The 13,215-nt window shown below is 53.9% G+C and overlaps 6 protein-coding genes and 1 non-coding gene across 7 annotated transcripts; 3 read left to right on the forward strand and 4 right to left on the reverse strand.

Annotated features, from left to right (window-relative positions):
* Positions 1-580: 580 nt before the first annotated feature.
* Positions 581-710, reverse strand: J4E79_007381. The gene has a single exon. It is a non-coding gene; the product is annotated as a tRNA-Thr (tRNA).
* Positions 711-1,850: 1,140 nt separating this feature from the next.
* Positions 1,851-3,617, forward strand: J4E79_007382 (uncharacterized protein; the record flags this gene model as incomplete). Its single annotated transcript, XM_049356248.1, has 1 exon — positions 1,851-3,617. One exon carries the CDS (start codon positions 1,851-1,853, stop codon positions 3,615-3,617), a length of 1,767 nt encoding a protein of 588 aa, XP_049209135.1.
* Positions 3,618-3,919: 302 nt separating this feature from the next.
* J4E79_007383 (uncharacterized protein) lies at positions 3,920-4,693 on the reverse strand (the record flags this gene model as incomplete). The annotated part of the gene is made up of 1 exon (XM_049356249.1): positions 3,920-4,693. One exon carries the CDS (start codon positions 4,691-4,693, stop codon positions 3,920-3,922), a length of 774 nt encoding a protein of 257 aa, XP_049209136.1.
* A 669-nt stretch (positions 4,694-5,362) lies between these two features.
* Positions 5,363-6,580, forward strand: J4E79_007384 (uncharacterized protein; the record flags this gene model as incomplete). Its single annotated transcript, XM_049356250.1, has 1 exon — positions 5,363-6,580. The coding sequence occupies one exon, from the start codon at positions 5,363-5,365 to the stop codon at positions 6,578-6,580; it is 1,218 nt and encodes a 405-aa protein (XP_049209137.1).
* A 90-nt stretch (positions 6,581-6,670) lies between these two features.
* J4E79_007385 (uncharacterized protein) lies at positions 6,671-8,039 on the reverse strand (the record flags this gene model as incomplete). The annotated part of the gene is made up of 3 exons (XM_049356251.1): positions 6,671-6,822; positions 6,880-7,848; positions 7,904-8,039. 3 exons carry the CDS (start codon positions 8,037-8,039, stop codon positions 6,671-6,673), a joined length of 1,257 nt encoding a protein of 418 aa, XP_049209138.1.
* Positions 8,040-8,454: 415 nt separating this feature from the next.
* Positions 8,455-10,535, reverse strand: J4E79_007386 (uncharacterized protein; the record flags this gene model as incomplete). Its single annotated transcript, XM_049356252.1, has 3 exons — positions 8,455-9,707; positions 9,760-10,193; positions 10,246-10,535. The coding sequence occupies 3 exons, from the start codon at positions 10,533-10,535 to the stop codon at positions 8,455-8,457; spliced, it is 1,977 nt and encodes a 658-aa protein (XP_049209139.1).
* A 420-nt stretch (positions 10,536-10,955) lies between these two features.
* Positions 10,956-12,579, forward strand: J4E79_007387 (uncharacterized protein; the record flags this gene model as incomplete). Its single annotated transcript, XM_049356253.1, has 7 exons — positions 10,956-10,980; positions 11,061-11,071; positions 11,130-11,150; positions 11,202-11,216; positions 11,272-11,419; positions 11,494-12,239; positions 12,286-12,579. The coding sequence occupies 7 exons, from the start codon at positions 10,956-10,958 to the stop codon at positions 12,577-12,579; spliced, it is 1,260 nt and encodes a 419-aa protein (XP_049209140.1).
* Between the last annotated feature and the right edge of the window lie 636 nt (positions 12,580-13,215).

Genomic DNA, 13,215 nt, shown 5'->3' on the forward strand with positions numbered 1-13,215 from the left:
GCGAGAAGAGGGAAAAAGAAGTTGATAACCTTGGGAACAGATGTTGTTTCGCGAGCTTTTCACGTTGACTGAATCGGTTAGGAAATACTCTACCCGGATTCTTGAACTGAAACTGTAACACTATGACATTGAAAGCTGTAAAAACAGATAATAGATCTAGCTGCAGGCTACTGGCTTTCAAACATGTTCTGAAGCCCACCGGGTGTCTGTTAGGTTGTTCACCTTAAAATTCAATGGGTGTGTTCAATGTCGTAGCGAAGGCAGCTGACTCATAAGTGCGAGTCCCGTGATGCCACGGTCGCCTGTTTGTAACGGGTGGAAATGTGCGTTGAGATTGCATTACTCGTGAGATACTACGTTGTCGAACGATCAATCGCTTGTGGGCAGAGGTTTGATGTTCCCGCACGGGCCGGAAGCTAGTGTGGCGCTAGCCCCAATCGGATGACAGAACGTGGGTTCGATCCGTGACATGTTCCCGAAGCCCAGCGAGCGGGAAAACCACCAAATGGAAACAATGAGGCTACAATGGACGTTTAGCAACCAAAAAAAAAGAGAGATATGCTCTTGCAAGAGAGGACTGTGCCTTCCGCCAGAATTGAACCTTCACGGCATCGTCAGCAACGAGTCTTGTACGCAATCTATGTTTGGATATAACTTACTGACGACCTCGTCATTACTAGTGACGCGCTCTACCACTGAGCTAGGAAGGCGTTGATGGAAAATCCGAGGCTTGAGATAAATATAAATGGCGTTATAAAACGTGTTTCTGTGCCTCGTGTCAGTTACCGAGGACGCCGAAATTACAGCTGCAGCACCCGCCTAGCTTCGGATGGCGAGTTCGCATTTTCCGGCCGGCGGCAGGGTCACGAAGCTAGTCTTTTGAACGAGCAGCGTTGTGGGCGTGAGATGTAGCAGTTCTGTCTTGCGGCGCCCCCTATACGTCAAGCGTCGCGCTTTGTTCTTCCGTGGTCCCGTTTGACAACGTAGGGAGGCGCTAGCTTTTCATCAGGGCTATTGCTAGTAGCTTCATTTCGCGATATCCTTGGTCGGAGTTTCTTCACAGCAGCGTATGATACCCTTGCCGTGTAAAATCATTCGCGAAGAGAGACGCGTTGGATCAGCGTTGCGCTGTCTTTGTCGACTGAGACGCGATCGCAGTTTCAGTGTCAGCGCGCGTGGCAGCGAACGACATCAGCAGCGATCGCATCAGCGACGCAAGCGCATGACATTCATAGGGCATGCAAATATGATGCAAATGAAAGCACGGGGTGGATCTCCGAGTTTGTGTGGAGGTGGATCTGGGGCGGATGACCAGTTAAGCGCAAGCTCATTCACATGCCACCGCGAGCCCGCCAAGGCACCAAATTAAGAAGCTGGCGATTGAGCCTCTCCCGCTGATCGCGTTCCTTTCTGCCAAAACCCCTTCAAACACGACTTCTCCCAACACCGCGACACTTCCACTAGACAGATTTACTGCCAGGCCCGAATCCTGGCTCCGACCATTAACATTCCCAATATTCCACTACAACCATCTATGGGCTCTGCTTCCTTCGCCGCGACCGCTTTCCTACCCACCGCTCAGCTTACCGCAGTTGGCTCCTTCTTCCCCTACACCGCACTGAGCTCAGGCCTGAACAAGACGGACGCCTCTTTCGCATCGCTGGTCCGGCTAGGGGTAGGAGTTCCGCCGTGAATCCTCGCGGCGGACTGTAATATTGGTTTGCCCAAGACCGGCGTTGGATGTGCGCGAACTCCTCTCCAAAGCGTGCGCAAATGCTGACTTGAGCAGAACACGGGCGTAGTTTGGAGAGTGACAACTCTTTATCGCATTACCCCTCACTGCCGTTACCATGGTTTTCGCATTCGACCAGAACGATGCCCAACTTCCGGCCAACGCGCCGCGAAACCCTGAGCCTGCCATGCCCGAAGACGACATGTTCGCTTCGGGACCCATGGACATGAGCCCGCCCAAAGCGCCCCTCCACGTAGGAACCCCGCCGATCAACATCATCAGCCCTATGCCACAGCGCGCAGTGCAGCCCGGCCCCGAAGGCAAGCAGCAAGGACCAGACAAATTGGATTTCGACGCCGTCTTCAAGAAGGCTCAGAAGAACAAGAAGAAGAAAAAGAAGGGTCTGAAAGCAGGACTACAAGCTACAAGCGTCACCCGGGGCTTTCACACTCCAGTCACGTCTGGTGGGGAGGAGTCGGACTACTCTCTGGCCACTACACCGCGCTTCGGACCTGTGCGCTCTGGACTTCCCAGCGTCACCAGCAGCCCAGCGCTTAGACCCCAATCCACTGCGGGAGGCATCAGCAACCTCAAAGCCCAGCTGGAGGCGCTGAACCTAGGCCCAAGGAGCGATTCACCCATGAAGGATTCCCCAGGAAAGGGTGTCGCTATGAGCAGGGTCACATCGCAGTTGTCGAGCAACACTAGCATGTCTGGCCGGGAAAGTGACAGTGACCGCACGGAGATGGAGAGCTACGAAATCGACCTCAACGCAGAAGACTTCAGCATCGACACGCTCTCCAAGACTTCGACCATGCTGAACAGTGGCATGGCGCGCAAGATGACGGCCGAGGATTTTGAGCCGTTGATGTGTCTGGGCAAGGGCAGCTACGGCACCGTCTTGCTGGTCAGGCAGCGCGCGACAGGCCGCCTTTTCGCGCAGAAGCAGTTCAAGAAGGCGTCAATCACCGTGCATAAGAAGCTCATTGAGCAGACCAAGACGGAGCGCAACGTGCTCGAGAGCGTGAACCGCCACCCCTTTATCGTCAACTTCTACTATGCCTTCCAGGACCAGGAGAAGCTGTACCTCATTCTGGAGTATGCCCAAGGAGGCGAGCTGTTCCACCACCTCGCAGCTGAGCGCATGTTCTCCGAGGACGTGGCCGCTTTCTACATGGCTGAAATGGTGCTTGCGCTCGACCACCTTCACCGCACAGTCGGCGTCATCTACCGCGACCTAAAGCCCGAGAACTGCCTCCTAGACTCCGAGGGCCACCTGCTCCTTACCGACTTTGGCCTCAGCAAAGTCAGTCTTGATGAAGACAGCCCCTGCCGCTCCATCCTCGGTACCGTAGAATACATGGCTCCGGAAGTGGTTCAAGGTCACGAGTACGGCGCGGCAGTCGACTGGTGGTCCTTGGGCGCACTCGGCTTCGATCTTCTCACTGGCGCTCCTCCATTCACCGGTAACAACAACGCCAAGATCCAGGAAAAGATTGTAAAGCAGAAACTCGCACTGCCCTACTACCTCAGCGCCGACGCCAAGGACCTTCTCACTCGCCTCCTCCGCAAAGACCCCAAGAAGCGGCTAGGTTTCAACATGGCCAAGGATTTGCCTAATATCAAGAAACATAGGTTTTTCCGCAAGATCGACTGGAAGAAGTTGGAAGCGAGGGAGTTGGAGCCGCCGATCCAGCCACTCATTACAGATCCGGAGTTGGCAGAGAACTTTGCCCAGGACTTCACCGACCTGCCGCTGAGTCCTGTTCTGACGAAGAAGTTTGACGACTTGATGTTTGAGAGCCAGGCTTCTAGCAATCCGTTTGGAGGGTTCAGCTTTGTGGCTAGCCAGAGCCTGTTGGATAGTGGAGAGTGGGGATACTAGAGGGATAGGAGGAACATTAGCTTTGGTCTTTTTGTTTTCTGCGTGCTTGTTTATATCGTTGTTCGAGAAAAGATCGTAATAGAACACCATCACTACGCGATAATACAGGGTCCAAGATCAATGGTTACTAGATAGAATTGTGTTTTCGTAGGTTGCTAAACCATCTTATTCCAAACTCCGTGCTCGTGCCGTCATCGGTATCATGCGCAAGTATTCATACAGACTGTAAACCAAGTGGGAATCGTTGAATCGAAAGAAATGTCGTTCCAGTCCTCCGCCGTGAGCACTTAAGGTGTTCGTATCTAGGACGTGGGGGCAGCGGCGGCGGCGTAGGACTCGCCGCTCTTCTCGTTGCTACCCTCGGCGGGCTTCTCGCTGCTCTCAGTAGCGACGCCGCCCTCGCTGGCAGGCTTCTGCTTCTTAAGGTCGGCCAAATGCCTAGCCTCGTTATGGACGTCCATGACGGTCTTGTTTCCCTGCTCGTAGAAAGCACGGAGCTTCTGTCCGGTGGGGGTGGAAGCAGCCTTGTCGAAGTAGCTGGTCATCATGTTGAAGGCAGCGTAGCCCTTGTTTGTTATGCCCAACTTCTGGTCGACGACCTGCGCCTTCTGTGTAGCCTGGGTCTTCTGGTCGAAGTTGTTGAGGACGTTCATGAACTTGGTGCTGTAGCCGTTCTGCTTGTCTGCGGCGAGGGCCTTCTCGATGGCGGTGTCGGAGATGGCATAGCCGTGGGCGAGGTACTCGGCGATGATGCGTGCGCGGGGCTTCTGCTCCTGCTCGATGTGGTGGTCACCGTCCTTGGCGTCGTCAGCGGAGGCAGACTTCTCGCCGGCAATCTCGTCGATGCTCTTAGCGGACGTGACCTGGACCGAGTTGTGGCCGAGCTGTGTGTTGTCGAGGAGGAGGGCGGTCTTTGCGGCGGCGGCCTTCTCGAAGGTGACCGAGGCAGACTGGGTGTCGTCGCCTGAGGGCTTCACGCTGAGCGACTGGATCTTTCCGCAGAAGGAGAAGAAGCTCTTGATCTCATCCTCGCTGGTCTTGGTGGAGATGTTCTCGACGTTGACGGTGGCAGCCATCTTGATGTATGTGTGGGATGCTTTGAGGGGATTTGAATGTAGTGGTATAGTGGTTGAAGGGTGTTTTGAGTCTTTGAGTGATGCGGTGGACAGGGTGTGTTGGCGAAAGGGACTATTTGTAGCAAGAGGGGTATGCAGCAACCTGCCAGTTCAAGGAGGGCGCAGCCTAGCAACACGCATGGCCGATGACGTACGCGGGGCGGTGCTAGTGGCGTCTAGATGCCCACACCTGGCGGGAACCTTCACGAAGCGCCTCTTGGGCCGTCTTGCATGTGAATGTCTACCATTGCTTCTTCATACGTAGTTTATGGCGCAGGCTGTGGCGCATTGTTGCCCATTTGCTGATGCGAGTATTCTTGCGAGCTTATGAGAAACAGTGGATCAAAGCAACATCTGGCATCTAGAGACTTGGGCTGAAGGCGAGACTTGTAACTCGCGCTACCTTAGCATGTAGAATGTGAATTCATCCCGTCAAAACCTTCGCGCGTCAATAATTGTTACAGACATGCACTGCATGTACTGTGTCGAAAGTGATGCGTGTTATGAGCTCCATTGCTCCACCAAACCTCGGCTTTAGCAAACGTCATAGCTCCGTCTTTCCAAAACATCTTCCATGAGCTCCGCAGACTTCCAATTCACATCACTTCCATAGTGTCTACGCCACTCACAATGACTACCAAACTCATCTCGCCGTCTCCGCGATTAGCGCAGTCATGTCTGCGCCGCACACGACACCTAGCCCCGGCCGTATCGCGACTTCCGCAGCGCCGCTACATCTCCGCATACGGCTACGAGCAAGCCAAAGCCCTCACATTCTCCGAATACGGCGAGCCTCCTGCTGTTCTTTCCCTTCATGGCCATTCCATCTCGCCGCCGCATAGCAACTTCATGACATTGCGCTTCCTCGCTTCGCCCATCAATCCCGCCGATATCAACCAGATCCAAGGCGTATACCCTTCGAAGCCGACTTTCACCACCAACCTAGGCACGCCCAACCCAATCGCTGTCGCCGGAAATGAAGGAGTGGCGGAGATAATAGCATTGGGCGAAGGAGTCAAGAAGGAAGGTTTCAAGAAGGGCGACTGGGTCTTCATGAAAGGTCCTGGCTTCGGTACATGGCGAACACACGCAAGCGCCACCACGAACGATGTCGTAAAGCTCGACGACCAGATGCGCGAAGGCATCACCGCTATTCAAGCCGGCACCGTATCCATAAACCCATGCACAGCATACCGCATGCTTCGCGACTTCACAACGCTCTCGGAAGGCGAGTGGTTCATACAGAATGGAGCGAACTCAGGTGTCGGACGTGCCGCCATCCAACTAGGCAAGAAGTGGGGTTACAAGAGCATCAACGTGATCCGTAGCCGGGAAGACAAGAGCAAGGAAGAGGCCATGAAGAAGGAACTCCACAAGCTCGGCGCAGACGTCGTCATTACGGATGCAGAATTGCAATCGCAGGGTATCAAGGACCAGGCCAAAGAATGGACAAATGGCGGTCGCGCTCCCATCCGCCTGGCGTTGAACTGCGTGAATGGAAAGGCCGCTACTGCAATGGCCAAACTGCTTTCTTCCTCTTCGCACTTCGTTACCTACGGCGCGATGTCGAAGCAGCCTTTGACCATTCCCGCGTCGATGCTCATCTTCAAGGACATTCACTTCCACGGCTTTTGGGTAAGCAGGTGGGCGGAGAAGCATCCTGAGGAGAAGCAGAAGACAGTCGCCGATGTACTAGATATGACACGCAAGGGCGAGTTCAGAGACATGCCTGTCGATGAGATCAAGTGGGAGTGGGATACTAAGGGCGACGAGTTGATAGGCAAGGTCAAGGATACTCTGGAGGGCTACAGGGACGGCAAGGGGATTTTCGTGTTTGGTAAGACGTAGATTTTGTAATGCTCAAAGCTGTATACATCCTGTGGCATATGTACATATATCCAGCTGTATCGTGGAACTGTGATACTGTCTATCGAGACTCTATTGCAAGAACACTCTCGATCCGTTGTTAGGCAAAGGTGCCCTGAACAGCACGAAAGGTCTCTCTCTGTTGTCAGTGCCAGGATAGAACGACGAGCTGAAGGCCAGCTGGTTGTCGGTAAAGTAAAGATAACCATCGCTTCCAACGGACACTGTGACAAGTCAGTTTCTCACCCATGTATTACCAGCACAGTAAAAGGAAAACTTACTAGTATCCACCCAACTGATCCTCGGGTCCCTCACAAACAACGTCATAGACGCATTCTTCGGGTTATGAAACCCAATCTCATTCTGTTCCATATTACCCGCATAAATAAACCCATTCGTGTCCGTCTCAAACCCATCGCTCACACCCCTCTCACCCCGGTTATTCACTGCACCCAGCGCCAACAGCTCAGACGCCTGACTGCGGTCCCGCAGACGCTCCGTGGGAATACTGTAGAGAGTGCGCCCACCAACAGGGCCAAAGTACAAGTGCTCCCCGTCAGCAGATAACGCAATACCGTCGCTTCCCAGCGGAACAGTGGTAAGTGGCAGACCAGGACCGGGGATGTAGTATTTCGGTTCGCCCCAGACATACGGCACGAAACCCCGCTCTGCTCGCGACTCTTGTGCGCCGTCGAGGTGGCGCCAGCTTTCTCCTGTGCCTAGGTCTACAATGACGATTCCATTTCGGCCCTCGGATGATGAGTCGGTGATGTAAGCGACTCCCTTCCCGGACTCGGTGACGTGCGGACGTAGGTCGAAGCGTACGTCGTTGAGGTACGAGTCTGGGTATGCTACTGTGGGGGGGAAGACGATGGTTTGGATCACCGTGTCGGATTCAATGTCTACGCCAACGAGCTTAGGGCCGCCGGTGGATGCCAGAACGAGGGTGCCTTCTTCGGTTAAGGCGCGACCTGTGTCCAGGATCCATAGTCGGTCGAGGGGGTCGAGGACAACGCTTTGGACGCCGATGAGGTAGTCCTGGTAGTTTGCACCTGTTGGTGGGGTGGTCGTGTAGTTGATGGCTCCGTTTGGTGGGTTATTGATTTCTACGCTTGGGTACGGTGTTTCGGTGCCGTTGGAGGTGAGCTCTGCTACGGCATGTCTGTTGTTGGTGCCGGTGTTGGTGTTGTTGGGATCAAGACCTGCTGGGTAGTTTGAGAATTTCCGACCGCCTTTCGATACAGTTATACCTGATACTGATGTTAGTCGTTGTGCATTCGTGAGTCTGGTACGGCATGTTGGTACCGGTAGGCCATTGATCGTTGTAGAGATGGACAATCTCAAGAGGTGGGCCGGCGACACCCGGGTCAGAACGAATGCGTTGTGCGCTGGACAGCGCAGGAAGCAGAGCGCTTAATGTCAATACTGAAAGAGATAGCATATTGGATGCAACAACAATCTAATGACCGGTATCAAGGACGGTGCATGATCGCTGACATGACAGTTTATATAGCTTCGAGCAAGCAAGCGCGAACTGTAAACATTACCTCACAGGTACCTGACGTGAGTCTTGCGGCTCGGCATTCTTAGTCTTCAACGTCATGAACATGTCAGGTACCAGGATAAAATTGAGGAGCTATTGACCTCGGGACGATCTGATGTGGATTGAGGCTGCACGTAGGGAAGCTATCCGCTTGTGGCCAAGTTTGTCGGCGGCTCACCCCGCTTTTGCTGGGTGCAGGTGTGATGCGACGCCATTGGCGCTATGTAATGCACGTTGCAGATGGTAACAGTTCCGGCTGATCTGATATGATTTCTTACGGATGTACATTTACTACTTTTTCTCCCATGGTTGTCTAACCAACCCACTCTTTGATGACTTCTTTCAAAGAAGCATTGTCACCTGTCTCACTCCAAGTATGCGATTGCTCGCCGTCTTCTGCTTCCGACGTCGCATCTAGCGCCAGCGCAGTCACCTTTAGCTCTCCGCCATCGAAGTCGACTCTGATGTCCCTTGTAGACTTGGTGCCTTTCTTGGTTTCTTTGCTTTGACGAATCGAGAGCCGTGGATTCTGAGTTCTCGTCAGCGCGCGCGAGCCATACTCGCTCTTCAAAAGTCTATGCGCGATATGTAAGGACAGGATCCAGTCCAGATATGACTTCAGCTCCTCGACAGTAGCAAACTTGTGCTGCTGGAACAAGCCAAGATCGGAGCTCAGAGTGGATGGAAGAGTAAGTTTGTGCTCTGTGCCAAACGTTGGTTGGCCGATGATCGTGCGTGTAACGATGACCAGACTCTCTGGCTGTGTGCCATTCGGGGTGGGTATGGTCAAAGTCGCTTTTCCATCGAACGGCTTCATGAAGATTTCAAGCAGCTGATCGGTTGCGGACATGCCCTTCTTCGGCGCCGTCTTCAGACTCTCTGAGAGGCTCGCCCAAGACGTCTCACGCGTAGTGTCCAGGCTCGCATCAAGGCCTGCGTTGTTCAGTGTTTTGGCGACGAGACCAAGATAGACGTAAAGCGAGTCGACACCTGCAATGTGATTCGATACAGCAAGAAGCGTGCGCAGCAAAGGTGGAGGAGGCTTATCCCGCTTTTGGCCTGTCAAGGGCGGTGGAAGCTGCGATCTCCTATAAAGACGCATGCTATGCTCATGGGCTAGGAGCAGCCGGAGCGCCTCGGCGATATTGCAAGCCAGCCAATCGTACTCATGCCCTTGGTTGCTCGCTATAGGATCGTCCCGGGGTATGCAATCGATAAGTAGCTTTCGATCTTGCGATGCATTGCCCATGCTAGGCACGTCTATCTGAATGACAGAATCCCGAAATTCGACACCGTAGGCTCGCAGTTGCCGAGTTTCGAGACTCATTTCGTAGTACAGTTCTTCCTCTAGCAATGAATCACGGGCAAGTTGAATAGACTTTTCCAGAGACTGGCCTGAATTTTCGCCGTCGAGAGGGAGTTGTGATGTGCCTGTCATCTTGCCGTCGACACTGATTCGCACGCGGAATGTCTTCGGTTTCAGCGCGAGACTCGGATCGAGAATGATGCTGCCGTCCTTGTCCATCTGAAGAGGAGCGAAGCCACGCGCTTTGAAATGACCACTCGCTGCGATGTTGTTAGCTTGATGGATGTGACGCGACGAATGACGAGTCCTTACCTTCAGGGAGTCCATAACGCACGGCAAAGGGAGAATGCCGTACATTCTGGCGCAGTCGCTGGATGGGCCACCCCTTGTCGGAGACGGACACTATCTCATGCCAGTACTTTGTCTCTCGCCGTATCTCCTTCTCCAAGTGTTTTGCGGCCTTCAATATCTCGTCTACCGAAGAGTCGAGCGCACCCATGCGTGCTCCCTGAGCAGCTGTTTCTTGTTTAGACGCGAGATCTTGAATACGTTGTACCTCGTCCGGCTTGCGAGTGCGATGTTCGTGGTTCTCCTTGCTCATGCCGAAAGAGCCGAGTGGTATGCCCTGGTTCAAGCCTTGCTCTCGAAACGTCGGACTGAAGAAGTTGAGGGCGCGTTTGTTTGGGTCTTGGGAGAGGATGAGGGAGACGAGATCGAGCGCGTTGGTAGCAGCGAATTTAGCCCATCTGTCTTTGGTCAGTATGAACCCCCATACAACGCGTTCGCGTTCACACGTACTCCAGATGACTATACATCTCCTGCCCGGCTTTGAACACCTTCTCTAGCTGCTCCTGGCGAGATGGCGCTTCTTTTTCCTTCTTCTCCTTATCGGCTCCTTCTGCAGCGTCGTCTGGTACATCTTTGCCCGCGTCAATGTCCTCCTGTAGCGACTGTTCGGTGATGTTGCGCAAATGCCCGCGTTCGCTCGCTAGCTGCTCGATCTTGAACAGCAGGTCATCCTGCGTCAGCTCCTCCTTCTTTGGGGCCGGCCATGGGCGCAGGGCCACGTTATTCAACGATGGGTCCATCTTGACTGCGACTCTGGAGGCAGCCGGGTAGCTTGGGCGAAGCTGGCTGGGTTCCTGTGGTTTGTCCGACACGGTGGGCCCTTGCATAAAAGCCGTCCCCCAGTAGCGGCCGTTGCAGATCGCCGCTTATCGATTGCGGCTTCACCCATGCAACCCACGAATGGCACACGTTGCACGCGCAATCGTGAATCAAAAGCAAGGTAGCTGTAGCTGTGTAGAGGGGGATCAAGCAGCTTACAGGCGTTAGTGTACCGTCGCGCGGGGATGTCACCGGGTCACATGTGCATGGCCCCTTCCCTCTCCAGCCACTAACGGCGGTCTCCGATAAGCTTGGACAGACAGCTTAGGTTACAGTGACAACTCAGTCACAGTGTCCTTCACTTCTCCTCGTTCCTCTTTCACCGATTGAGACTTTGCAAGATGACTACCAGATACCGCGTAGAATGTAAGTCTTAGCCACGGCTACAATCCCCAAAGGTCGACTCAGAGACAAGAACGCTGACTTGATGGTTTCCCGTGTGACAGATGCCCTCAAGGTGTGTACAAGTCACAGTGACAACCATCTACTTTCAGATGACTAACATATCCCAAAAGACCCACAGGAGAGACCAGCTCGTAAGTATCCTATAATGCCCAACCGGAAAGCCTAGCTAATGTACGATACAGATAGAGTGGATCAAGGTAACGCTCTTTCAGCTTGCAAGCCAATGCGAGCAACATACTTATACTACCTTAGGGTCTCCTAGCCGTTCCTTTCGTCCTACATTCCCATCCAACAGCAGTATTCGAGCCCAGCGATGAGTCAGTCGAGCACCAAGCCAACATCGCTCAACGGCGGTATGCCGAGATCCTACGCGACGTTGAAGAGATCATCAACGACCACAGTATGTCATGAAGCTATTAAAGCCGCGCGAGTCCGGGTAGTCTACGGTGAAATCGCAGGGCTAACGCAACTTAGTCCAACACCAGAAAGACGGCAAACCCGACAGATCAAAGTTGAAGCTTCTCGTTCCAACAGTAGCGAACTTCTTCACGTCCTTAGCATTGCATGACGCTTTTATCTGGCAAGATCAGCGGCGCTTCATCAGCCACCGACGTTTCGTCCCCCCTTCTTTCAACGATGTGCGTCTAGTTCTCAACACAGCCCAAGTAATGAGTCTCATCCGCAACGGTCCACTCGAACTTGTGACGTTTGACGGAGATGTCACCTTGTATGACGACGGCAAAGACTTGACAGAAGACAACCCCATCATTCCCAAGATTCTGCAGCTCATGCGTCGTGGATCAAAGATTGGCATTGTCACAGCCGCAGGGTACACAGAGGCGAAGCCATACTATGGCAGACTTTACGGGCTTCTAGACGCCATCCAGGCATCCGATCTGCCCCTAGAGGCTCGACAGAATTTGATCATCATGGGCGGTGAAAGTAACTTCTGTTTCAAGTTCGACGAGAACAGTCCAGTTCTACTGCGCCTGATTCCCCGAGAAGAATGGCTGCTTAAGGAGATGCTTTCGTGGACTGAGTCGGACATTAAGGACCTGCTTGACTTGGCGGAAGTTTCTCTACGGGACACGGTCAAAAACTTCCGTATGGAGGCAAATGTCGTCCGGAAAGAACGAGCGGTGGGTATTGTACCAAAGGACGGGCACAAATTCTGCCGAGAGACACTGGAAGAGACCGTTCTGATCGTGCAGAAGATACTCGTAGGTTTGAGACCATGTGCAATGCTTGCAATGCTGACGTGGCTAGGAAATATCCGAGGTCGGCCAGCGTCTCCCCTTTTGCGCGTTCAACGGCGGAAACGACGTATTCGTCGACATCGGAGATAAGTCCTGGGGTGTCCTTGCCTGTCAGCGGATCTTTGGCGGGATTGAGGGCAGCAAAACGTTGCACGTTGGCGACCAGTTCTTGAGTGCTGGGGCGAACGACTTCAAGGCTCGGTTGGCATGTACGACGGCGTGGATCGCGAACCCGCAAGAGACGTGCCAACTGCTCGACGAGATTACCGAATTGGACGAGGTGCATCAGCGAAAGACAAGATAGGAGCGGCCCGGATCAGGTTGTGCATAGCGATGACATCAGGGTGCTTCGGAAGCTACGGCAATAGGGGTCGTCCATGTGGCGGATAAACTTTGGAGGGGTACACGGCTGCAGTGCGTGTTTGAAGCATGTCGCAGCGAGAGGAATATGGGCCTAGATAACCGTTGAAGATCACAGAAAGGGTCTCAATCAAATCGATATGCGGAGGCAGATGGCGACATGCGATGCGCGTCCGGCACGGCTCTCCTGCATTATGCCTTGACGCTGACTCGGGTGGCTGACCCACTGCATTCTCTGGTACAATTGTCGCGCTAGAAGCTCGAAGGTGACGCGCTGCAGGCACGCATTCATGCAGCGCTGCACGACGGTTGCTGACGCGCGCGTGTTTTGTCAACGTCTTGTTCCTTTTGAAGCTGGGGCAGCAGGCAGGGCGTGTCCCTGGGGAAGGTCGAGGCTGGCGCGCCGTATCCGCAGCGCCTCTGGGTGGTGCAGGGCGCTGATCCCTGCTAACCGTCGTGTAATCCCTGGCCCGTACTCCGCTTCACGAAAGCACCTCCTGAGCTTCCACCCGCCTGCGGCTTCTGCGAGACTCTCTCATCTGCTACCGCGTCGCTCCCAGCCTTCAATTGCCTCCACTCC

Source organism: Alternaria viburni (genome assembly GCF_023758015.1).
Source record: "Alternaria viburni strain BMP 2772 chromosome Unknown scaffold_16, whole genome shotgun sequence".
Taxonomy (NCBI): domain Eukaryota; kingdom Fungi; phylum Ascomycota; class Dothideomycetes; order Pleosporales; family Pleosporaceae; genus Alternaria; species Alternaria viburni.